The sequence below is a fragment of the Pan paniscus genome, chromosome 5 (assembly GCF_029289425.2).
Source record: "Pan paniscus chromosome 5, NHGRI_mPanPan1-v2.0_pri, whole genome shotgun sequence".
In the NCBI taxonomy this organism is placed as follows: domain Eukaryota; kingdom Metazoa; phylum Chordata; class Mammalia; order Primates; family Hominidae; genus Pan; species Pan paniscus.
This window is the reverse complement of record NC_073254.2, coordinates 189,803,179-189,828,847: the sequence shown is the minus strand read 5'-3', so window position 1 is coordinate 189,828,847 and position 25,669 is coordinate 189,803,179. Positions and strand designations below refer to the sequence as shown.

Sequence of the window (25,669 nt, the reverse complement as noted above, 5' to 3'; positions counted from 1 at the left end):
CAGATGCAAAAGACGAAAGAAAGCTGTGATGTAACTGATGGGTCCCTGAGTGTGAAAGTGTGGGCTGCAGAGGGAGCCTACTGTTCACACAGGGAGTTCAGGAAGAACAGGAAGCGTGCAGGTTAAGTATGGAGAAAGCTGCTTCACACGCGGATACACAGAGATATAATTTATTGGAATGGATAATAGAGTCACAAATATCACATTACCTTATATTATCAAATTGATTTTATATTATTATCGCAATCATCAATTTTCTATTGTCAGTTGTAAAATAGTTACAGTCATCCCTCGGTCTACATGGGGGATTGGTTCCAGGTCCCCCGTGTGCTCCCAAATCCTCACACACTCAAGTCCTACAGAACCCACATAGTCTGCCCTCCATTTGCCTGGGTTTCACATCCTGGGGGGCTGTATTTTTTATCCGAGTTTGGTTGAAAAATGATCCATCTATAAGTGGACTTGCACAGTTCAAACCCTTGTTCAGGGGTCAACTGTAATGAAATAAAAGAGGATTAATGTAAGATGATATAAAAACTCTTTTCATATTGTATTGGGTAGTTGGGCTTTATTTTCAATTTTGCATTTCTCAGTTGTGCAGGATTTATCATAAGAAGACTTGCTTTGGTCTTTCCAGCTATACTGAGTTACATCTAAACCACGTCAGTACTGTTACCCTAGAACACAAGGTAGAAACTTGGGGGGTTCTCGGAGAGTTTCAGTGAAAGACAAGACACAGACGAAGGCGGAAGTCTGCGTGCAGAGCCCAGGTGCACCCTGGGTGGCTCGGGCTGCAACACAACCTCCTGGGAAGGGAAGAAAGCAGGAGTGCGGAGGGAAGGTCTGCAGGGCGGCGTGGGGACGGCTCTGTTTTGGGGGCCAGTATGTGGTGCATTGACACATGCAGGAAAGGCAGAAATGGACATTTGCAAACGGATTTATCTATAAGTAGTTATATCATGTAGAGTGGACATTGACGTGGTTTTCAATATTTTGGTACTATAAGTAGTGTTTTGATGTATGTCTTTGGGCATACAATGTTTTTTGTATCTGGGTTTATTTTCTCAAGATAGATTACTTTCTCAACAAATAGTATTACTGAGAAAAATAAACTTTTAAAGGGTTCTGCTATAGACAAATGCTTCTCAAAGTGTTTCCTCTTGTTTGCTTCCTCACCAGCTTTGGTTGTTCACACTTGCATTACGTTTGTTAATTATCAAGAAACAGTAACTCCCGATTTTAATTTACCGCTCTTTGAATACTAGTGAGATTGCACATTGTCCCACAGGCTGCTAGGTATTGGAATTCTTCTAATTTTTTTTTTTTTTTTTTTTTTTTTTTGAGATGGAGTCTCGCTCTGTCGCCCACGCTGGAGTGCAGTGGCACGATCTGGGTTCACTGCAACCTCCGCCTTCCAGGTTCAAGCAATTCTTCTGCCTCAGCCTCCCGAGTAGCTGGGATTACAGGTACCCACCACCACACCCAGCTAATTTTTGTATTTTTAGTAGAGACGGGGCTTCACCATGTTGGCCAGGATGGGATGGTCTTGATCTCTTGATCTCGTGATCTGCCCACCTCGGCCTCCCAAAATGCTGGGATTACCGGCGTGAGCCACCACGCCCGGCCCAGAATTCTTTTAATTTTTAAATTGCATGTTTATATCCTTCATCTCTTTATACTTCGGACTCAATGTTTTACCTAATGATTGCTGTAGCTTTTAATTTAAAATTAAAATTTTCATCTTTGTATTTACAGTATATGTTTCCTCTAGATTTGGTTTGGCTTTTTGTGTTTTGTTTTGTTTTCTTTTTCCAGTTTGATTTATTCTGATTACCTTAGGCCTAGAAAATTTTTCCTCCAGAAATCTGTATCTCTGCTGAAATTACAGAACTTTTAACATATTATAATAATTTTTAATTCCTGACTGACAGTGCCAATATCTGGGTTATTTCTGAATATAGTTCTGTTAATTGCTCTGTCGAGAGACAGCTGATCTCCCTCCAAACCTCCCCTGCTCTTTGGTGTGTGTTGTAGTTTTTTGTTTGTTTGTTTTAGACAGGGTCTTGCTCTGTCACCCAGGCTGGAGTCCAGCGGTGTGATCACGGCTGACTACAGCCTCAAACCCCCTGGCTCCAGTGATGCTCCCACCTCAGCTTCCTGAGTTGCTCGGACTGGCAGTCTCAAGCCACCACCCCCGACTAATTATTTATTTATTTATTTTTTGTATTAAGATGGAGTCTCACCAGTTTGCCTAGGCTGGCCTTGAACTCCTGGGCTCAAGCGATCCTCCTGCCTCGGCTTCCCAAAGTGCTGGGATTGCAGGTGCGAGCTGCCGCACGTGGCCTGATGCAGTTTTTGAGTGGTTGCTGGGTGTTGAATGTGGAACGTAAGTGTTTATGCCAGGATAGCATGGCTCTTTTCCTGCTAATTGCTGGTTTGAGTCCGAAAAGTTGGGAATTCAGCTGCATGTCGTTCACTTTATTAAGACTTTGATGAGAGTGGGGTTATCAGAAGTAATCTGTGTGAGTCATTGTACAAATAGAAATGCAAAGACAGCATTGTTAACTTCTGGGAAACTTTAAATCTCCAGTATTCTTCATTGGGTCATCTTTTTATTTTTATTTTTTTTAATTTTTTTCTGACTAAGGTATGTGGGTGTGAAATTTAAATCTGTTTTATTTAGGCTGTATTACTTTGAGAGTTGTGGTTTAGCTTTGCCAGGGAAAAATGACATAAGCATATACCTGGAGGAAAGGTTACATTCCTTGGTTTTTACATGGGATAAAAACCTGTGATATTTGTGATCACTGTATCCGCTAATTTATAAATTCAGGAGCAAGATTGCACTATTTCTTTCTAAGAACTCATAATTGAAACAGTCTGCTCTGTGGTGATGCTTGTGTACAGAGAATACTGGGCAGGGAGTGGGCCTGGCCGAGAGGGCAAGGCTGAGGTGCAGCTCCTGCTGTCCCCTCCTTCCTGGCCGCCACGGGAGACTCCTGGCCTGCGTCCTGTCTTATGAGGAGAGATTTCCTAAACTGAGCTTTTTTCTTTTTTTTTGAAACGGAATTTCGCTCTTGTCGCCCAGGCTGGAGTGCAATGGCACAATCGCAGCTCACTGTAACCTCCGCCTCCCAGGTTTAAGCAATTCTCCTGCTGCAGCCTCCCGAGTAGTTGGGATTACAGGTGCCCGCCACCACGCCAGGCTAATTTTTGTATTTTTAGTAGAGACGAGGTTTCACTATGTTGGCCAGGATAGTCTCCAACTCCTGACCTCAGGTGATCCGCCCGCCTAGGCCTCCCAAAGTGTTGGGATTACAGGCGTGAGCCACCGCACCTGGCCAGTTGAGCTTTTTAAAGATAACAGAAAGGACTGCTGAGAATGAGTAAACCTATGTCCGTAAAGAGAATTGCATGATTTACTGCAAGTATTCCTGGGAGTGAAGCATCACGTACACACTGCTGGTCTCGTGTCCTCCTGAAGATAGCCCTTCACACTTCACAGTGGTTGGAGAAGGTTCTTTTTCTCTCCTGTCTTCCTTCTGGGTCCCACCTGGTCTAGCATTTTCATCTGTGTTGAAATTTGTTTTTCATTTCTGTTTTAGTCCTTGTGTTTGTCCTTGTTGAAAGTTAAGTCGTCAGCTACCCAGGTCTTTCTCGTTGACTAAACCACCCCCCAACCCCATGCTCCATGAAGAGCACCTGTGGTTTCCTTGTGGCCATGAGTGTTGTGGTGGGACCAGCATCAGGCACAAGAGATCTGCCGAGTCCACGTGGATACACTATGACCCCGCAGACCATGAAGGTAGATGAGGAGGTAACGGCATTCCGTGGTGCCCGATGTGATGGCATCAGGGTTCTTCCCAGCAGCGTGGAAGACACTCCTGCCCTCAAGAGGGCTAAGTCCAGCAAAACCCAACCAACAGGAGACAGAAATAGCTGCTTCCAGCAGGGCCAGAGAATCAGGAAAAGGCACCACCTGAGCCTGAGAGCTCCAGCCCGCTCTCGGAGCCTGAGAGTCTCCAAGGGTGGGGTTTGGAGACTCCCGCTGTTACAGCAGGTACAGAAAGGGTTCCGCTTGCGTGTCAGTGGGGCAGGAAGACTCATTCTGAGTGTAGATGGCTCTGGGTTTTGTGAGAGGGCGAAATCTTTGGTCGTTAAACAATTCTAGCTGCCCTAGAATGGTAACCCCAAGTCACTTCAGACTGGAAAAGATTTTAGTGGCTAGAATTAAATGTAGAGATGGCAAAATACACCAAAGCCACAGCATTAATAGACTTGCGTGAATTTAGGAATAACCTGGAATAATTAATATTTAAGGCATTTGCAATGCTTTAAGGATGTTGATATGTTAAAAGATCTGATTCTAATTTGACATCTGTATTGACCTTGGACTTGTGACTTCTTAGTTGAGAAAAAAAGGAAAATATTACTAAGTTTATGAGTATTTAAATTTTTAAGAGAACTTAAAATTCACCATATTTATGTTTGCTTTGTTAGATTTTTAATAATTGATTAAGAACTCAGGACCATCTTACATTTTATTTTTGTCATTTAAGTATTCAAGAAAATCTTATATAGTACATTTAAAATGAAGCTTAACAATTTTAAAATACTTTAACAAAGTTGTAACTTTAACTCATTGCCTGAGGGATTTAATCTGTTCATTGTGAGTTAACTGAACATGAATCAAAGGCTACTTTGCATGTGATTGTTAAAATATACTAGATTTCTAAATGTAATAAAAAATATTAAATAGGATTAAAGGCTTAGAGACTAGGATTTTAAAACGTTAAGTGTTTAATGAATTGAATTTTAAATTTATAAACATCAAAATAAACCATAAATAATTTTCCTGTGTACACAACCATCTTGGTGCATCAGAAACTCATGCTGCAGTAGCATCACGGTCCCACGGTTGCGTGTTGGCTGTTTGCCTGCCACTCCAACCTCTGTGCATTCCTGCTGTCTTTGTGGAATTGTTTGCTGCGTTCTCTGTTGATGGAAGAGGGGCTTCAAAGCTTTTGGGTGGGCGGCGTCTCTTCCTCTTGGGAGCGAGCAGGGACAGCAAACCAGGGGCATGCGGCTTCCTTCTAAACCCATATGGCACCACGGCCCTGCGATTGATACTGAGACGCGGTACCACATCCCACAGAGAAGCTGCACAGGGGTGAGGGGCATGAAATGAAAGAACAACCCATTTCCTCTCAGTTCTGTTTTCTTCTAAGATTTGAAATCTTTAAATAAAACAGCTAAGCATACTGGAAAACAGTGGAGCCTCTATCAGGTGTTGCATGGCCCCTTAATCCATGAGACTGTGAGGTCATCAATCCATCCGTTTCCATCTGTCCTTCAAGAATATGTAGGATTGGAAAGTTGGGTCTTCCCTGTTTGTCAACCAATTAGCTTAATTTTATTTTCTTTGAAAAGAGAAAGTGAGCATTTTAGGGTTTATGTTCTCTTCTTCAGCATTTTGAGAATTTGTTTTCAACTGGGTCTTCTACATCATCCACTTTATTTCCCACAGCTGCAGGTCCCTACTGAGCTTAGTGACTTGAAGTAGTGAGTGCAGTGACTTGAAGAGTGAGCTTGTGTCCTTACTCCCTGGGCATGGCTGTCTCATTTCAGCTGTGCCTTTCCTGTTGGCTCCTACAGATTCTTGCTTATTTTTCATGGAAGACATGTACTAGATGTGGAGCAAGTATGTTATAAGAAATTTTTTTTTTCCTTCAGAAGTGGTTTTCCATGTTTTTTTACTTTGAAACCCTTTGTCCAAATGGAACCTTGCACAATCATGGGGGCTTTCTGGCTGGGTGGTGGCAGAGCCTGGGACTCACCTTCTGCCTCTTTCTCCTTCAGTCTGTGGTTCCTGAGTGTGGTTCCTGAGTGATTGCTGTCAGACTCGGGCTTCCACGGACCTGTTTGAGAACCACTGGTCTCCCCAAGCCCTGCTGAGGGAGACGCTCTTCCTGGTGGAGCTGATGCTCCCTCTCCTTTACAGTGCGGTTTCGGCAGCTCCCTTGGGTCTCTGTTTACTCATCCTGGAACACAGATGCTGCTTTTCTGCACTGTGTTCTCAGCACTGGAGCTGGCGGCCCTTCCTCCCAGCTTTACGTCTGCAGAGTGGCTGGGGTACAAGGGCCAGCCTCTCTAGGAACACAGTGGACCGCCACTCTCACTCCTCTTCTGTGGGATTCCGACTTTATTCTCAGAGTTGCAGCTTCCAAGTTGGTGTGGAAAGAGAGGTGCAGGTCCTGGGAGCATCCTAAAAAGCAGGACTCGCAGCCCTGGGTTTTGCCTCTTCTAAGACAGGAATCCGCTGTGGGGCTGAAGGGGTTGGAGAGAGCTTCCAAAATTTCTTCCCGGCAGTACAGTTTTATTGTTTCAGAGCGTGGCACAGGTGTGGGCCACACTGTGTTTCTCAGCACGCCGCCTTCAGTCTTGCTTGTGGTTATTGGAAGCACCTCCTAGGCTCTTGCACTAGAGCGTCTGTGCCTGGTGCTGTGTGTGAAGTTCTCATCTTTTGCTGTTGGGGAGCGTCAGGGAGCCCCCCAGGAGTTCCTGCCCTGGCTTCATTTAGCCAGGAAGTCTCTATAAGAAGCCAAGCTACTTAGAGCTTGAAGACATCTTACTGGGAATTTCACACTGGCCAGAAAGTGATACTCCTAAACTAGTCAGTTCCACAACAGGCACATGCACTGTTCTGCCACGCAGACCATCTGTGAGGGTGCCCTTCTGTGTAACTGCGCCAACCTGGACTCCTCACACCTGTAGGGAAGGGCTCCGTTCAAATGGTGTTTATCAAAGCCAAAGTGTGCGTGACTGACCTACATGATGCCAGATGTGTGGCATCCTGGGTCCTCCCCAGCAGCACCGATCACCCCAGGTGTCACTGTCACAGCCCAAAGTGCCTGACTCATTTCCAAAGGTCCCCCAGACAGCCCCACCTGGCTCGGGCTGCCGCCTATCAGACTCTGGGGCACGCAGACATCGTTGTTGGCCTGCTTGGTGCCTGAGGCTCCCAGGCATTGCCCAGCACTTGAGGTGTCTCTATGTGGGATGCCTCCCCTCTGCCCTGGCCTATTATGCATTTTTAATAAATGGAGCCAAGTAGAGTAAATATTAATTTTGTTTTTACAGTTGAGTTCCCAGTTTCAGTGTCCACACTTGTTATCCACTGTCTCAAATGCACATCTGTGCATGTTCTTAGTCAAGCACAGACTATGGCTGATTTTGTTACCAAATTCAGTCGTGATACTGTCTGAATCCCCCATACTGGAATCTGATTATCCTTTTTAGAAAGCGTTTCTACAGGATGTATGCGTGGCAGTCTCGCAACACCCAGGGTGAGAGTGAGTGCTCCAGTAGTCTCTAACGTTGCCTCAACTCCAACAGGCCCCGAAATTCAGGTTCCTTGGCTATTTGTTTTAAACAATACAAAAATACTCAGTACATGCCCATCTTAATAAATGACAGAACAGTGAAAACCAATGAATGGTCATCATCAAAATATTTATGTCATTTCTCATCACGTGACATAGTTTGAGTTGTCGTTTTGTTTCTCATCCCATGACGTGGTTTGAGAGTCTGTTCGAGGCCCCCCGGACAGTGGCCACTCTCAGGGTCTGTGGCAGGTGCTGGAGGGCCGGCCCCTCTGTGGGGTGGGGGCTCCCTGCCAGGAGCAAGGGCTGTCAGACCACCTTGCCCTCACCACTGCCCAGGTGAGCAGGGCTGCTGTCTAGCCACAAGCTTTCTTCCCTGCTGTCACTCTCAGAATTGACTTGAGGAATTTTAGAAATGAGAATCAGAGCTTTGTCTAGTGGTGCTATTGTTTACACTACAAAATGTTTTATTTCTTACATAATTGATCTGGTTTCTTCTAACGAGTAACAATACATTACAAAATGTTTTATTTCATACATAATTGATCTGATTTCTTCTAATGAATAACAACAGACAAAACTGAGCTATTGAAGACACATTGATCATAAAAGTCAAAGCTGAGCTCATAATTATCAGTTAATTAAAAAATGGGGCTATAGGTGCAGTGGCTCACGCCTGTAATCCCAACACTTTGGGAAGCCGAGGCAGGAGGATCGTTTGAGCCCAGGAGAGCAGTCTGGGCAACATCGTGAGACCTCATTTCTACAAAAATGAAAAATCAGCTGCGTGTGGTGGCTCATGCCTGTAGTCCCAGCTACGCGGGAGCCTGGGAGGTCGAGGCTGCAAGTGAGCCAGGACTGGACCACTGCACTCCAGCCTGGGCAACAGAGGGAGACCCTATCCCTAAAAACAGAATAATTTTAAAAATGTTACTTGGTTTACAAAACTTGTTCTTTAACATTGACTCTTTAGGAACAGATTAAGTAAAGGAAATAAAGTGGCTTGTGTGCATGCTCGAACCCTTCCAGCATCTGTGTGATTACGAACACACATTGTGAACGGAACACTCAGTTTCTCCACTGCGTAAGGCAAGCGGGAAAATACAGATTTCCAATACCTGGTGGAGGTGTTTTTAGGGGATGAGACTTCAGGGTCCCTTTGAAATATTAAATGGATCCCAGATGCGGGGCAGTGTTCCGCCTTATCTGAAATACAGTCTGGATTTCCTTAGATGTTTCTAATTTAGAATATTATGTAGAACTGCATATTAAAATTTAGTCTTCTGGTGAGTGACTAAAGTTTAATCTTGGTATAAAATTTTACCCCCCAAAAATTAGGCTTTGCATTTGGAAACTGGCCTTCTGTCTCAGCAGAAGCACACACAACAACGTTAGCAGTTTGTTCACTGGGAAGGGAGTACTAGGTATCTCTTGATTCGCAGTTTCTATCCCGTGCTGGTCAGAACACATCTCCCGCCGTGTAAGCAAGGTGGCGGGACTGCGCTCCCAGGCCGGGAGGCTTCTGAGGCTTGGCTGGGCTGGGCTTAGCTCGGCGAGGCTTCAGGCTGGTGGAAGGGAGTGCTCGCTGACAGCGTACCTGGTGGGGGTCTCCCCGGCTCCCGTGTGCTGGTCCCTGGCATGGTCACTTAACTCCCGACCCGTTGTGCACCTGTGGTTGCGTGTGGGGTCCACATGGGTGTTGGCATGAGGACGCGGGCGTTCATTACTTCACTCACTCACTCACTCACTCATGCGTTTGGTTACCTGAGGCACATCAAGGGCTAGCTGACGGAATGGGGGCAGGGCCAGAAAACTGGGCTGGGAGATGGGAGCCATGGAGCGTTCCAGTGCTAGAAGAGAAGTCAGGGCCACTCCCAGGGCAGATGGGTGAGCCTGAGAGTCTCTCGTGGGAGCCAGTGTGAGCACCGAGCTCTGTCCAGGTGCTGAGTGGTAGAGCTGCCTCCAGCTGGCGCTGTCCTCCAGGGAGCCTCACACCTTACTCGCAGCCCAGCACACTCTCCCCAAATGTGGAGGGTGGTCAGCCACGGAAAGGTCAGGAGGTGGTGAGGGAGGGACACGGATCCAGGAACCACAAAGCAGTGCAGGCTCTCACAGCCTCGTGTTGCCTGCCGCTGCCCTGTGCCACCGTGATGGTGAATACCACGTGCCAACTTGACTGGATTGAAGGACGCAAAGTATTGTCCTGGCTGTGTCCGTGAGGGTGTTGCCAGAGGAGATTACCATTGGAGTCTGTGAGCTGGGAAAGGCAGGCCCACCCTCAATGTGGGTGGCCACCATCTAATCAGCTGCCGGCTTGGCTAGGATAAAAGCAGGCAGAGGAACGTGGAAGGACTAGACTTGCTGAGTCTCCTGGCCTCCATCTTTCTCCCGTGCTGGATGATTCCTGCCCTCGAACATCAGACTCCAAGTTCTTCAGCTTTTGGACTCTTGGACCTTGGACTTACACTAGTGGTTTGCCAGGGGCTCTTGGGCCTTCGGCCACAGACTGAAGGCTACATTGTTGGCTTCCCTACTTTTGAGGTTTTGGGACTTGGTCTGGCTTCCTTGCTCCTCGGCTTGTAGACAGAGCATTGTGGGACTTCACCTTGTGATGGTGTGAGTGAATTCTCCTAATAAACTCCCCTCCATATACTCATCATCTATCCTATGAGTCCTGTCCCTTTAGGGATCCCTGACTGATACAGCCACTATCTTGTGAAGGCTGGATCACGTCACGGATGTGATGTTTTTAGCGCCTCTGAGCTGCTCGAGAATTGCAGACTCTTCCTTTTAAACCTCCACCCACCCGTGTCCCCCTTCAGGTGTGGGTCAGAAATCACAAAATTAAGGCAGACTCTGAATTTGGAAAGTAAACTTTCTTATCCTCATGGGTTAGATTTTTAAATTGTAAAATAAGAAAGAAAATCTGTTTTGATTAAACTTATATCTTAATGATGTTGAAGCAGAAGAGACGGCTGTGGCCGCATCCCTGTGGCCAGGACCTTCCTCTTGTCTCTCGTGAGCACAGTTCCACGCAGCCTCCTTCACAGACACCCCCTCTGCCCTCGAATACAGCTTTTCTTTTAAGGTACACTTGAATTTTAAACTGAAAGTAACCTTTGGTTTGTTAGAGACTCACGGATGTTAGTTCAGGCACATGTTTGGAGTTGAAGCCAAGTTGGGTCTGACTGGTGTGAGCTGAACACTTCAGTGTTCAGGGTCCGGCTTGGTAGAGACCCTGTTGGGGTTGTGGGCTCCCGTCAGGACTCACGCGTGGTTCAGCTGCTACTTTTTTGGCTTTGTTTTGTCTTTTTCACCGACTCCATTTCTTCTGTCCCCGACCCTGGCTGCAGCGGAGTTGCAGGAAAGAGGTGGAGGAGGCTGGGTTCAACTGCGGCTGGCAGAGCAGCCTCGGAGGCCACGGTGCAGGGAGGCATCCAGGGCGGACTGAGCAGGAAACCTTTCTCCATGTGCGGGTTTCTCTGGGGTCCGCTGTCACCTTTATTGTCTCCTCACTCGATGCTGCCTCTGACTTTATCATGCTCTTCCTCATCTTAAACTGTGACCTCTGATTATTTTCCAAAAGCTCCAGCGTGTCTCCTTTAGACCCATTTGCTCCGGGCCTTCCCCCGGCAGCGCTGCTGTGCTCACAGTCTGGGCTCTGAGCCAGGCCAGGCATTTCCTTCCCGGGCCGTGGCCTCCTCTCCTCCTGACCTGTCACCTGCAACTCCCAGAGCCTGAGCGGGAGCCGTGGAGCCCTCCTGCAAGCTCATCCTCTATCTCATCTGCCTCCTCACCCCTCGCTGTTCCTTATTTCACTGCTGCAGGTTGTACAGATTTTTTCTTTTTTAACCAGTTTCTATGTCTCAAATGCCCCTGAGCCTAACCTTCCGTCCAGCTCCCACTGGTCTCACTGTGATGCCCATGTGCCCTCCCCATGTCCCCTCCAATCTCCCCTATCCTGTGCCCGGGGCACTCATGCAGCCTGGCACAGAGCGGAGAGGCTGGAGCTTGTTGTCCTGCAGAGTTGGAGTCACCTCTGTGCCTCCCTTGGGGCCCCCTTCTGTTCTCAGAAGCCCCTGACACAGCTGTAGGTGCTCTACACTCCCCCATATGCTGCCTTAGGGGATCCCCCAAATTGTGAAAATGTTTACGTACTCATTTAGTTCGAAATACTTTTGAAATTCTCTTTTGATTTTTGTCATTGATTCATGGGTTATCTAAAATTAGTGTGCTGTTTTGTTTTCAAATATTTGAGGTCTTTCTTGAACTCTTATTGATTTCCAATTTAATACCACATGGATAGAGGAAATACTTTGCATGGCTTGAGTGGGTTGCTTTTGCTTTGTGTTCTGTGTACACCTGGAAAGAATGTAGACTCTGCTGTTGGCGGCGCAGTACCCGAGAAACGTGTCGCGTTGGTTAGGCGTGTTCCTCAAGTCTTCCGCGTCCTTATGTGGTGTGTGTTTGTCCTTTCCAGGATTGACGGCGGCACTGAAATCTCTGACTATACCTCTAGGTTTTCTCTTTTCCTTGTAATTCTATCAGTTTTTTGTTTTGTTTATTTCAAAGCTACTTTATTAGGTTTGGGTTATTATGTCCTCTTAATGAGTAGACACCTTCATTGTGATGACATGGTGGTCTTTATTCCTGGGAATATTTTTTGCTTTGAAATATACTTTGTCTGATATTAATATAGCCACTCTAGCTTTCTTTTGTTAGTGTTAGGATGGTATATCTTTTAAAATTATTTGTTTAAACCTATTTGGGTCTCTTTGTTTGAAGTGCATTTCTTATAGGCTGTATTTAATTGCATCTTGATCTTTTATGCAATTTGACTATTTCTGCCTTTTAATGTGTGGGTTTAGACCATTCATATTTAATGTGATTATTAATGTGATTATGTTTCAAACTCTGTCTTGCTTATTCATTTTCTATTTGCTCCTTCTGATCTTTGTTTTCTTTTTATTTTTGTGCTTTCTTTTGGCCCCATTAGATATTTTTTGTATTTCCATTTATCATCTTTTTTTTTGGCTTCTTAGGTGTAACTCTTTGTTTAGTTAATTTGAGGTTTCTTTAATTTAAAGTATAAATCTTTAGCTGTGGTATTCTATTGTTAAGTGATATGAAACCACTTCATCTCACAATAGCAAACTTCCATTTCTCCTCTCCAGGCTGGGTGCTATTATTGTCATGCATTTTACTTTTACAATGTTATGATCTAAATGTTTGTTTTCTGCCCCCCAAATTCATATGTTGAAAGCCTCTCTCCTAAGATGATGGTGTTCAGAGGTGGGACCATCAGGAGGTGATGAGGTCATGAGGGAAGAGCCTCATGACAGGAATTAATGCCCCCATAAAAGAGGCTTGAGGGCACTTGTTGGCACTGTCTACCACGTGAGGGGCAGCGAGAAGGCACTGTCTATGAGGAGGAGGCCCCTCACCAGGCACTGCCAGCACCTTCATCCTGGACCTCCAGCCTCCAGGATGGTGAGAGAGAACTGTCTGTTGTTTACAAACCACCCAGTTTATGGCATTTTTGTGACAGCAGCTTGAATGGACTAAGACCACATTTGTTCTAAATTCCACACTAGATCATTATCAATTTTGTTTAAACAGTTACCTCTTAAAAATATTTAAATAATAAGAACAAAAATTCTATATATTTGTCTATGTAGTTCCTCAGCAAACCTTTTGAACTTTGATTTTCTTATCTCTAAAATTACGTGTTGGATTATACGATCTTTCTGTCCCTTAAGTAGGTCTCGCCTCCACAGAGTGGATTGATATGGTGTGACACTCTGTGAGGGGCGTGTGTGTATCTGCATGGGGTAGTATAAAATGTGTAGTTTACATTTTTACAATAGTTTATGTTTTATAAATATGTAATATATAAAAACATTAATAATAAAGCAATCTGATAATGATTGTATGTACTGGATATGTAGCTGAGGATGATGGGGTAAAGTGACCAAAGTTAGTGTCCCATCAACAAGAGGGCCAGCATCAAGCCCATCTTCAAATTCAGAGCCACAAGGCCCTGGCCCTTGGACCTGGCTGTGCCCGACACCTTGGTGCCTTCCCGTCAGGCTTGGGCAGCCTCCCTGCACACTGGCCTTGCCTGGCTCTCACTTGGAGTTTCTTGTCTGGGCCATGTGCACACACCTTACTTCTTATTTGTAGCCAAAGACAAAATGGTTTGAGCTTGTATTGGTCCATTTTATGCTGCTGATAAAGACATACCTGAGACTGGGGAGAAAAGTAGGTTTAATTTGACTTGCAGTTCCATATGGCTGGGGAGGCCTCCCAGACATGGCGGAGGGTAAAAGGCACTTTTTACATGGTGGCAGGGAAGAGAGAATGAGAGAGAAGCAAAAGCAGAAATCCCTGCTAAAACCATCAGATCTCGTGAGACTTAGTCACTATCACGAGAACAGCACGGGAAAGACAGGCGCCCGTGATTCAGTTACCTTCCCCTGGGTCCCTCCCACAACATGTGGGAATTCTGGGAGATACAATTCAAGTGGAGATTTGGGTGGGGACACAGCCAAACCATATCAGAGGTCAATTTAAACATTTACTTGCACTGATTAGGTGCTTACTGTGTCACAGTCACCATCCTTAAGTGCTTTATGTAATCATCACAGCCTTAACAAGTGGATACCTCATTACCTTCCTATCGCAGGTAAGGAAACTGAGGCATAAAGAAGTTAAAATGCCTGAACAAAAGCACACAGTGGGTAAGTGGACACGCAAGGCTTCGCACCTCATTGATCTGACTTCAGATTCCATCTTCTTGGCATGGTGCCCACCTATGCACCACAGAGCTGTATAAGGGCAGAAGAGAGGAGTGTGTTCTGCTGCCACCAGCAAGCACTGGGAAGCATCTTGAAGAAAAGCGGGGTGAGCTGTACGGAGCCTTTCGGGGCAGATTCAAGAGCAGAAAGCCATGTCTTTCTTACTATGGACACTCGGGAACTGGAGAAAGGTTTCCTTCTCAAATTTATTGACTAGAACTCAATTCCAAATCAACATTTCAAAAAAGTTTCTTATTTCTGTGAGAGGCAATATATATTATATTTCTATTAATGTGGCATTAATGCTTGTTTTTTTCTTTTTTAGTCCCTGAGTGGTTTCAAATGTGTGTTTTCATGTACAATTTATAGTTTTAAAGAGTGTGTCATTTCCAGATATTTCCTGACTGTCTCATCAATGCCCACATCATTAAAGTTAATTTCATGCCTAAGGAATCTACACTACCTTCCATTTGGAAAATGTTCTGCAGATTCTAGCAAAGTCAACAGCCAAACTGTGAATGTAAAGGCTGCCGTACAGACTACAGAAGTAGGCAGCTTGCCATCGCCACGCTACCTACTTTACATTCAAGTGATTTATATAAGAGCCAAAAAAATGTGCTCCACATAGTATTGATCTTTCACTGCCATGCAGGGATGAGCTGTCCAGATGATAAATTAAGACAATGAGAACATAAGGAACTGGCTTCAAGATTTGTGGTTGCCGACGGAATTTCTTCAGCAGAAAGAGAAGGAAACTGAACTACGGAACTGGTAGGATATTATTATTTTTACTGTAAACGATCCAAGCCTGTCAGGCCTGTAACTTCCAAGTGCAATGTATTATGATCTACAGTGTAAAACAAAAGATTCTGAATTTGAGTCAGTAATAGCTGGTTTATTCCAGGTTTCAAATGTAAGTAACTTACTCTCACCAACAGTAGTCAAAATGAGAAGCCTGCTATGCTGTGGATTTATGGCTCATGGACTCTGGATGAGTTCTGCATTTATCTTCGTGGAGTGACGAATAATTGAATTGGAAAATCATGGCATCCAGAATGGAACTGCATAAAAGTCTGCTGGAGTGTTTCCGAAAAAATGAAGACCTCTGGGCCCTTATCCCAGACTTTCTATTTCAGTGGTCCATGGAAGAGCCTGCAAGCTTGGCTTTTCCATCTCAGGACTTAGCTGCAGGGTCTCAGGGCACACTGCAGAGACTCGTCATCCTGTTGCCTGGAGGTGTGCACTGGCTATTTGCAGATGAGCCGCCATCCCGATGACTGCCCAATCCTCGGCTGCCTGTGCTCCGGGTCTCCATTCATTTGACCAGCAAGACCCACATCCAGCAACAAGGACTCCACCGGGATGGGAGCCTGGTGCTTATTCTCGAACTCAGCAATCCAGCAGTGCACCTGGCTCTGTTTCCAGCCTGGCCAATGATATTCTAAGCATGAATTATTACATATTACTAATTATTAAAAATTAAATGTAATATCTTGAGCATGCCCTGTTCAATTGATGCTTCCTGAGGCCAGAATATCAACTGATCTGTTAGAATAGCAATCAGAAGAGGCTAAATTCAAATATGATCAAAATCAGTAATTAACATACTCTGACACAAGATCACTTCAGTGAGGAGTTTTTATGTGCAGAAGCCATTGCTACTTGTGGGAAATAGAAATGTCAAAGGGAGTATTGGACTTAGACCAATTTCTGATGAAATGCAGGGCACACCTTTTTGTTTGAACCCAGAAATTTGTGGATAGTGTTGGGAAATATAGTGACCTGATTTATGCTCTCATAGTTCTTAGCCATCATAGAAACACTATAAAGTTAAGAGGGCTTTATAGACACTTAGGCTGCTATAAAAAATTATCCCATTTTTATATTCAAGTCAATATGTTTTTTCAAGTCTAAAACAGTATACAGTATAGAAAAGGGCAATGAAGACAGTCTCTTATTTTAGTGATAATCTTCTGTCCTGATAACTTATTAAGTGGAGGGGAATGCAAGTTTTTAAAAAATACTTTGATATTTTTATTTTTATTGAAAAAAATGTTAGAGACAGCATCTCCCTCTTGCCCAAGCTCAACTCTTGGGCTCCTGCAATCTTCCCACCCCAGCCTCCTGAGTGTCTGGGACCACAGGTGTGGGCCACCATGCCCAGCTTATACTTTGATGTTTTTAATCAAAATGAAAGAATTTTGGAAGAAGAATTGAAAAGGAAAGATTGAAGATAAAGAAATAAAAGTATTGGCAGTTCATCTGCAGAGGCACTGAATAAGCACATGTTCTAAATCATGTAGGGTGAGGGCTCCTTTCTTTGTCTGGGGTTACAGTGAACAAATCAACAGCCAGAGGCCCCAGTCCCGCATCACAGGTGCACCTGCACCGCACCCCCCACCTCAGTGTCTTCCCCATGTCCCCAGTCAGTCCTCATTTCCACTCTCCAAGGTGGAAACTGCTCTTGTGTCCATCACAGACTGGCTTTGTCTGTTCCGGGTTGTCACATGAATGCCATTTGGCAAGTTTTCTTCTCTGCTTGGCCTCTGTGTAATGATTTTGAAAATCCTCCACAATGTTGCACGCATTCTGGTTCCTTCCTTTATATCACCGAGGCATTTTCCCCTGTGTGGGAGAAACACAGTTTACCCAGCCCTCAGTTGGGGATCTTTTGATGTTTCCAGTTTTTGGTGATTACAAATAATGCTGCCATAAAAATTCTTGTACAGCTGTTTGTGTGAACACATGTTCTCGTTTCTCTTGCGAGAGACACGAGTGCAGTTGCTGAGGGCGATGTGTGCTTAACCGCAACGTAACTGCCTCTCAGTTTCGCATGGGGTTGTACATCTTGACACTCCCCAGCAAGGTATGAGAGTCTCAGTGCCATCATCTCAGTTACATGTGGTTTCTTTAGTCTTTTTAATTTTAGCCTTGAGGTGGTTGCGGAGTGGTATTTTAATTGTGGTTTTAATTTGCATTTCTTTTGTAATGAATGATGTTGAGCACTTTACCATATACTTATATGCCCATTTTTAATTGGGTTCTTTTCTAAATTATTGAATTATAGAACTTTTTTTTTTAATGTATTCTCAGCTCTAGACAGGCATTGCAGTATTTCCCCTAATCTGTGGGTTGCTTATTGGTGTCATCATGGCATCCTTTAATGAACAGAAATTTTACATTTTTATGAAATCTAGTTTTTAATTAAAATTAGATTTGGTTAATGCTTTCTGTGGCCTAAGAAACCTTTGCTAACCCAGAGACTGAGAAGATATTCTTCTGTGTTTCCTTCTAGGATGTTTGTGGTTTTTTATTCCATTTAGATCTATAACCTGTTGCTACATGACAGTATTAGCAAGCGCGTGCGAGCCGCGCTTAGCTGCCTTTTAAAACGACATCTGCCGCCGCGGAACTCTCCAGTTCATGCAACGAGGACGTCATGAAGGATGATTATTTTAGCCTCAACTGAGAGAGAGTCTTTTAAAACAGTTAAAAATCCTCAGTTACAGACAACATGCATGAAAATACAATTCATTTTTACATATATGGTAATACAAAATTCCACTAACAATGTTTAAACATTAGATATTAGAAGATAGTGAGGGATAATTACATCACAATAAATTAGGTTCCAGAGAGGCAGTTGATCGATTTAGAGCAAGCTCTTTCTTCAGTGGAACCTGGCATGAATCTTGCCTTTACCTCTTTCTGGCTATATGACCTTGAACAAGTGATTTCACCTCTTTTATTGCTAGTTTCATCAGTGAAATATTATTAAATTCAAGAAAGTTTATGAGGGAGCTACTGCAGGGTGTACGGCTGTTAAATAGATATCATTTGTCCAACACAGCTGTATTCCGTGCCCTCTGCGTTCAGCTGTTGCTCTGGGAGTGAGGGCTGCAGCGAGAACAGGCTGAAAGTCCTCGTGGAGCTGGCGTTTCAGTGCGTTTGTGTTTGTGCAGTGGGGGAGACGAACAATAATAACATGAGTGGTCATCTACGTGCTTATTAAAAGGCCACGGGTTCTATGGCTAAACGGAAGGAAGTGGGGGGCAGCTTGTGCAGGTGGGGACAGCAACTCTGCATGTGTGGTCGGGGTGGGCTGCATGACTGCCGGGTGGTGGGACGATGAGAACACAGGCCCGAGCAGGATGGAGCCTGGATGCTTGGGTCAGCAGGATGGACACTGGAGCAGCAAGTGAGAGGGAGACCTCCTGAGTGACCGGGGGCAGTGGGGCCCAGACCCCTGTTGCCTGTCTTTGTATGCGGCTTCTCTGCGTGGGACGGAAGCCACGGGAGGGTATCGAGTAGATCACTGAGGAAAATCTGACTTCTAAGACAGGGGTTTGCAGATGGCACTGTTTTTGTAAATAAAGTTTTATCAGTACGCAGGCATTCATGTAAGTGTCGACTGTGACTGAGTTCAGAATAGCAGCAGCAGAGTTTAGTGGTTATGACGCAAGCGACCTGGCCTTCAAAGCCAGAATCGTCTTTACTCTCTGGCTGCTAATAAGACACGTTTTTTCTTTTCTTTTCTTTTTCTTTTTCTTTTTTTTTTTTTGAGATGGAGTCTCGCTCTTATTGCCCAGGCTGGAGTGCAGTGGCGCAATCTTGGCTCACTCCAACCTCCACCTCCTGGGTTCAAGTGATTCTCCTGCCTCAGCCTCCTGAGTAGCTGGGATTACAGGCACCCACCACCACACCCAGCTAATTTTTTTGTATTTTTAGTAGAGACAGGGTTTCACCATGTTGGCCAGGCTGGTCTCGAAGTCCTGACCTCAGGTAATCCATCCACCTTGGCCTCCTAAAGTACTGGGTCTTCCTCTTGTTTTAACAGAGTCACTCAGGTTGTTGTGTTGAGGGAAAACTAGAGGAAGAGGTTGGACACGGGAGACCAACTAGGAGGTGCCTGGAGTAAATCGGAGAGATAGTGGTAAGCTCTGTGAAAAACGTAACCCAGATAAGGGGGCCCAGTGAGGGTGAGCATGGGGTCTCTCTGTGTCTAAATTACTTAGCGAAGTGATTGGAGCCTTATGAGTCCCAGTTCATTAGCTGTAGGGGTGGTAGAAATCAGTTTGTTTACTGTAGTAGTTTCATCCAACTGAAGTATGATTTATATTTATAAAGTGGGGACTCATTCACCTTTCCAAAATAGCATGAATGGACATGCCAGCTCAAACGCCTTTGGAATTTTTTAGTATTTTTCCTCATTTATTTTTCCTTAGAAGAGTTTATGTTCTTTATTTATTTTAATCTATGCCCACATAAAAATAACTCAAAATGGCCAGGTGCAGTGGCTCACACCTGTAAACCCTCCACTTTGAGAGGCCGAGGCAGGCAGATTGCTTCAGTCCAGGAGTTCAAGACCAGCTTGGGCAACATAGTGAGACCCCGTCTCTACAAAACATACAAAAATTAACGAGGCGTGGTGGCACATGCCTGTGGTCCCAGCTACTTGGGATGCTGAGGTGGGAGGATTGCTTGAGCCCAGGAGGTCAAGGCTGCAGTGAGCTGTGATTGAGTCACTGCACTCCAGCCTGGGCAACAGAGAAAGACCCTGTCTCAAAAATAAAATAAGGCCAGGTGTGGCAGCTTACACCTGTAATCCCAGCACTTTGGGAGGCTGAGGCGAGTGGATCACTTGAGGTTAGCAGTTCAAGACCAGCCTGGAAATCATGGTGAAACCTCATCTCTACTAAAAATACAAAAACTAGCCTGAGTATGGTGGCACATGCCTGTAGTCCTAGCTACTCAGGTGGCTAAGGCAGGAGAATTGCTTGAACCCAGGAGGCGGAGGTTGCAATGAGCCGAGATTGTGCCACTGCACTCCAGCCTGGGTGACAGAGTGATACCCTATCTCAAAATAAATAAATAAATAAATAATATAAAATACAATAAAAATAAAAATAACTCAGAATGACACACAAGCATTAACTGGATCTGTGGGCCCAGTTGCCTAGACTACCATTTCATGTACTCAGTGGACAGCAGTTCCTGGCCTCATTAACCTTCTTGTTGATGCTAGATGTGTTATTTTAGAAACATACAAAGTAACTGAACACTCTTATAACGATATGTGCAGCTTTTCTGAAAGTTTACTTAAACAAATTCTTTTTAAAGAGCAGTTTTAGGTTCACAGCAAAATTGTGAGGAAAGTATGGAGATTTCCCTTGTGCCTCCTGGCCCCCTGTCCCTATCTTCCACCAGAGTGGTACGTTTGTTACTGTTACCATTGTTGATGAACCTACATTGACACATCATCATCACCAAAGTCCACAGTTTATCAGCGTTCACTCTTGGTGGTGTGCCTTCTATGGGTTCTGACAGGCCTACAATGGCATCATCCACCATGACAGCATCATAGTGTATGTTCTCTACATACTGTAGTTCCACTGCCTTGAGAATCTGCCTATTCATCCCTCTCTCCTTCCTAACTCCTGGCAACCACTGGTTTCTTTACTGTCTCTATAGTGTTGCCTTTTCCAGGAGATCATAGAGTTGGAATCACACAGCATGCAGCCTATTCAGATTGGCATCTTTCTCTGCATAGCATGTGTTTAAGCTTCCTCTGTGTCTTTTCATGGCTTGCTTGCTCACTTCTTTTTAGTGCTGGATCACAGTCCGTCATCTGGATGCACCACAGTTTTATTTATCAGTTCACCTACTGAAGCACGTCTTTGTAGCTTTCATATTTTGCAATTATGAATAAAGCTGCTGTAAACATCCATGTGCAATTTTTGTGTGATGAACAATTTTCAGCTTATTTTGGTAAATACCAAGGAGTACAGTTTCTGAATCATATGGTAAGTGTATGTTTAGTTCTGTGAGAAACTGCCAAATTGTCTTCCAAAACGGCTGCACCATTTTGCATTCCCACCAGCAATGAATGGGAGTTCCTGTTGCTCCACATCCTCACCAGCATTTGGTGTTTTCCATGTTCTGGACTTTAGCCATTCTCATAGGTGTGCAAGTAATCTCATTGTTGTTTAAATGTGCATTTTCCTGATGATGTGATGTGGAGTATTTTTATATGCTTATTTGCCATCGGTATGTCCCTCTTTGGTGAGGCATCTGTTGACATCTTTGGCCCAATTTTTTATCGGGTTATTTTCTTTTGTATGTATTAGATAGCAGTTCTTTATCGGATTTGTCTTTTGCATTTATTTTCTCCCAGTTTGTGGCTTATCTTCTCATTCACTTGACATTATCCTTTTCAGAGAAGAAGTTTTTAATTCCAGTGAAGTCCTGATTTTCAGTTATTCTTTCATAGATCATGCTTTTTTTGTTGTATCTAAAAAGTCATTGCCATACCCAAGGTCATCTAGGTTTTCTTCTATGTTATCTTCTAGGAATTATACAGCTTTGCATTTTGCAGTTAGGTTTGTGATCAGTTATGAGTTAACTTTTGTGTGAAGGGTGTAAGGTCTATGTCCAGATTCATTTGTTTTTTTGCATGTGAATGTCCAGTTGTTCTATAGCACCATTTGTTAAAGACTTTTTTCTTCATTGTATTGTCTTTGCTCCTCTGTCAAAGATCTGTTGGCTGTATTTATGTGGGTCTATTTCTGGGCTCTCTATTCTGTTCCATTGCTCTGTTCAGCACTGTCTTGATTACTATAGATTCATAGTAAGTCTTGAAGTAGGGAACTGTTACCCCTTCAACTTTGTTCTTCTCTTTCAACACTGAGTTGGCTCTTCTCAGTATATGAAATATGAAATATTTCTATGTATATATTGAAGGTCTTTTGCTTTTCATACATACAGTGTGATGTTTCAATACATGCATACACTTTATAATGATCAAATCAGGGTAATTTGCATATCAATCACTTCAAACCTTTATTATTTCTTGGTGTTGGTAAAATTCAGAATCCTCTCTTCTAGCTGTTTAAAAAGTACAATAAATTATTGTTTATTATAGTTTTTTTGCCTTTCTATGTAAATTTCAGAATCATTTTGTTGATATACACAAAATAATTAGCTGCACTTTTGATTGGGGTTGCACTGAATGTGTAGATCGAATTGGGAAGAACCGACACCTGGACAGTATTGTCTTCCTATCCATGGACATGGAATAGCTCTCCATTTATTTAGTTCTTCTTTGATATCCTTCATTAGAGTTTTGTCATTTTCCTCATATAGACCTTGTACTTATTTTGATACATTTATACCTGTTTCATTTTTGGGGTGCTAATGTAAATGATATTGTGTTTTTAATTTCAAATTCCACTTGTTCATTGTTGGTATATAGGAAAGTGATTAACTTTTATGTATTAACCTTGAAAGTGATTAACTTTTGTATATTAACCTTGAATTCTGCAACCCTGCTAAAATCACTGTTTGTTCCAGAAGGTTTTTTTTTTTGGTAAATGCTTTCAAATGTTCTATGTAGACAATCATGTCATCTACAAAGTCAGTTTTGTTTCTTCTTTACCAGTCTGTATACCTTTTATTTCCTTTTCTTGTCTTATTGCATTAGCTAGGAATTCCAGTATAATGTTGAAAAGCAGTAGTGAAAGGGGATATCCTTGCTTTGTTCCTGATCTTAGTGGGAAAGCTTTAAATTTCTCACCATTAAGTGTGATGTTAGATGTAGGTTTTTGGTAGATATTCTTTATGAAGTTGAAGAAGTTCTCCTCTGTTCTTAGTTTACTGAGAATTTTTATTATGAATGGGTGTGGTATTTTGTCAAATGATTTTCAGTATCTATTGATATTTTTTAGCCTATTGATGGGATAGATTACATTAATTGATTTTTAAATGTTGAATCAGCCTTGCATACCTGGGATAAATCCCACCTGGTCAAGGTGTATAATTTCTTTCGTACATTGTTGGATTCAACTTATTAATATTTTATTGAGGATTTTTGCATCTGTGTACATGAGAAATATTAGTCTCTAGTTGTCTTTTTTTTGTTGTTTTTTACTGTCCTTGGTTTTTTTGTTAGAGTAATGCTGGCCTCATAGAATGAGTTTGGAAGCATTCTTTCTGTTTCTATCCTTTAAAGGAGATTATAGAGAATTGGATTCATTTCTTATTTAAATATCTGGTATAATTCACCACTGAACCCATCTGGGCCTAGTGATTTCTGTTTTGAGAAGTTATTAATTATTGATTCAATTTTGGATATAGTCTTATTTAGATTGTTTCTTCTTGTGTGAGTTTTGGCATATTGTGTCTTTCAAAGAATTGGTCCGTTTTGTGTAGGTTATCATATTTATGGGCATAAAGTTGTTTATAGAATTCTCTTTTTATCTTTTTTATATTATAAGATCTGTACTTGTGGTGTCCCCTCTTTCATTTCTGATATTAGTAATTTGTGTCCTGTCCCTTTTTTTCTTGGCTCTCTCCCCACTTTCACTTGTGAGAACATAGTCAAGAGCTAGATTGTAAGTAAAAACTGTCTCTAACAAACTAAGGAGGCCCTGTGAGATCTCGCCAGTAGTTTGAGTTTTACATAAGCCAGCGCCCCTAGTACAGTTACTGTTGATTAGAAACATGGCCAGACAGCTGGAGATTTTACATAGAAAGTTCTTTCATAAGTTATTCTCATTTTGTGGTAGCTCCTTGACCATTGCATCCATGCTAAGCTTTGCTTGAGCTGTGGAACCCTTCCATGATGGGTTTGAGGGTCTGGGGATAGAAGGGATTTGTGTCCTATTTCTCATCTGGAAACTGGAGAAGAGACGGCCTCAGGTGTGCTCAGTGGCACGAAGAGGGTGGCTTCAGTGGTTTAGAATCTGCGGCCAGGCAAGTCTGAGGAGACTGTGGATACACATCTGCCCTATCCTCAGTGTCCCCACGGCTCTCCCTGAGCTCCTGAGGGCCCAGGAAGACTCAAAAGGGAAGCAGAAGGGAGTGCACGTGGAGGCTGGCAGTGAACCAGCTTCCTGTGGGAGCTGGAGCCCAGGTCCCTGCAGCCCAGCAGAGTGGCTGTCACAGAGCTGCCGTGAACGCTCCTGTACACAGGTTTTGTGTGAACAGAAGTTGTCTTTCCTCTGGGGCAAATTAGGTATGCAGTTGCTGGGTTGCTGGGCAGTTGCTTGTTTCCTTTTATTGGAAACACTGAATTGTGTTCAGAGTGACCATACCCTCTTACATTCCCACCAGCAGTGTGTGTGAGTGACTCATTTCTTCATGTCCTTGCCAGCATTTGATGTTGTCACTGTTTTCTATTTGAGCCACAGAGATAGGTGTGTCTGATAGATACTGCATTGCGGCCTTGATCTGTGTTTCCTTAATGGCTGGCGAGGCTGAGCATCTTTAATGTGCTTGTTTGTCATCTGTGTAAGCCTCTTGGTGGCTTATAGGATATCTGTTCATATCGCTTACCCTTTTTCTTTTTTTCTTTTCTTTTTCTAATTGCATTCTTTGTTGTTTTCCTGTTGAGTTTTGAGAGTCGCGTTATATATATGTATATATAATTACTATGTATCATAAAATTTATATGTATGTGTGCCTATATAGAAAGTATATAGTCTAGATACTAATGTTTTGTCAGATATCTATCTTGAAAATATTTTCTCCAATTCTGTAACTTGCCTTTTCACCTTTGTATCCTCTTAACAGGGTCTTTCACAGAGCAGAAGTTTTTTATTTTTTGGAGACAGGGTCTCACTCTGTCACCAAGGCTGGAGCGCAGTGGCACAGTCTCAGCTCACTGCAGTCTCTGCCTCCCAGACTCAAGTGATCCTCTGACCTTAGCCTCCTGAGTAGCTGGGACTATAGGCACCACCACGCTGCACTAATTTTTGTATTTTTACGTAGAGATGGGGTCTCACCACCTCAAACTCCTAGGCTCAAGTGATCCACCTGCTTTGGCCTCCCAAAGTGCTAGGATTACAGGTGTGAGCCACCAGGCTTGGCTGGATGAGGTATAATTTATCAACTTTTCCTTTTATAGATTCTTCTTTGGTGCAAAGTATAAAAACTCTGCCTAACCCTTGATCCCATGGATGTTTTCTTATGTGCTTTTCTAAAAGTTTTATAATTTATTTTACACCTTTATCAAATATTGATTGGGCATATTTGTGTAGGTCTATTTCTTCATTCTCTATCCTGTTTCATTGCTCTGTTTCTTTGTCTCTTCACCAATACCATACTGTCTTGATTAGTGTGGCTGTAAAGTAAGCTATACTGTGAGATAGAGTAATTCCTCTCATTTTATTCTTGTTTGTCAAGTTTTAGCTATTGTAGGGCTTATGCCATTCCAGATAAATATTAGAATAAGCTTGTCTGTGTCTACAAAAATTCTTTTTGCAATTTTGATAAAAATTGCATTAACCCTATAGATAAATCTAGGGGAGAATTTACATTTTTACTATGTTGAGTCTTCCAGTACATGGAACATGGTTTGTATTTCCATTTATTTTGATATTTGATTTCTTTTGTCAACATTTTGTAATGGTCAGCATGCATATACTATAGACTTTTTTAAAAAGTTATACCTAGGTATATAATTTTCTTTAGAATGAATGTAAATAATACTGT

At 43.2% G+C, this 25,669-nt stretch overlaps 1 protein-coding gene across 11 annotated transcripts in view; it reads left to right on the top strand.

Annotated features, from left to right (window-relative positions):
* Window positions 1-25,669, top strand: part of WDR27 (WD repeat domain 27) — a 237,330-nt gene that overhangs the window by 123,904 nt on the left and 87,757 nt on the right. For 2 of the 11 annotated variants that reach the window (XM_034963276.3, XM_055114364.2), the window contains exon 25: window positions 14,068-16,399. The exons of 8 other annotated variants lie outside the window; for them this stretch is intronic. In XM_034963276.3, coding sequence (XP_034819167.3) covers window positions 14,068-14,217 — 150 coding nt within the window. In that variant the 3' untranslated portion in view covers window positions 14,218-16,399. Of the gene's footprint in view, window positions 1-1,344; window positions 1,467-14,067; window positions 16,400-25,669 lie in introns of those variants that run through there. One more of the 11 variants, XM_055114363.2, reaches the window with a different exon arrangement.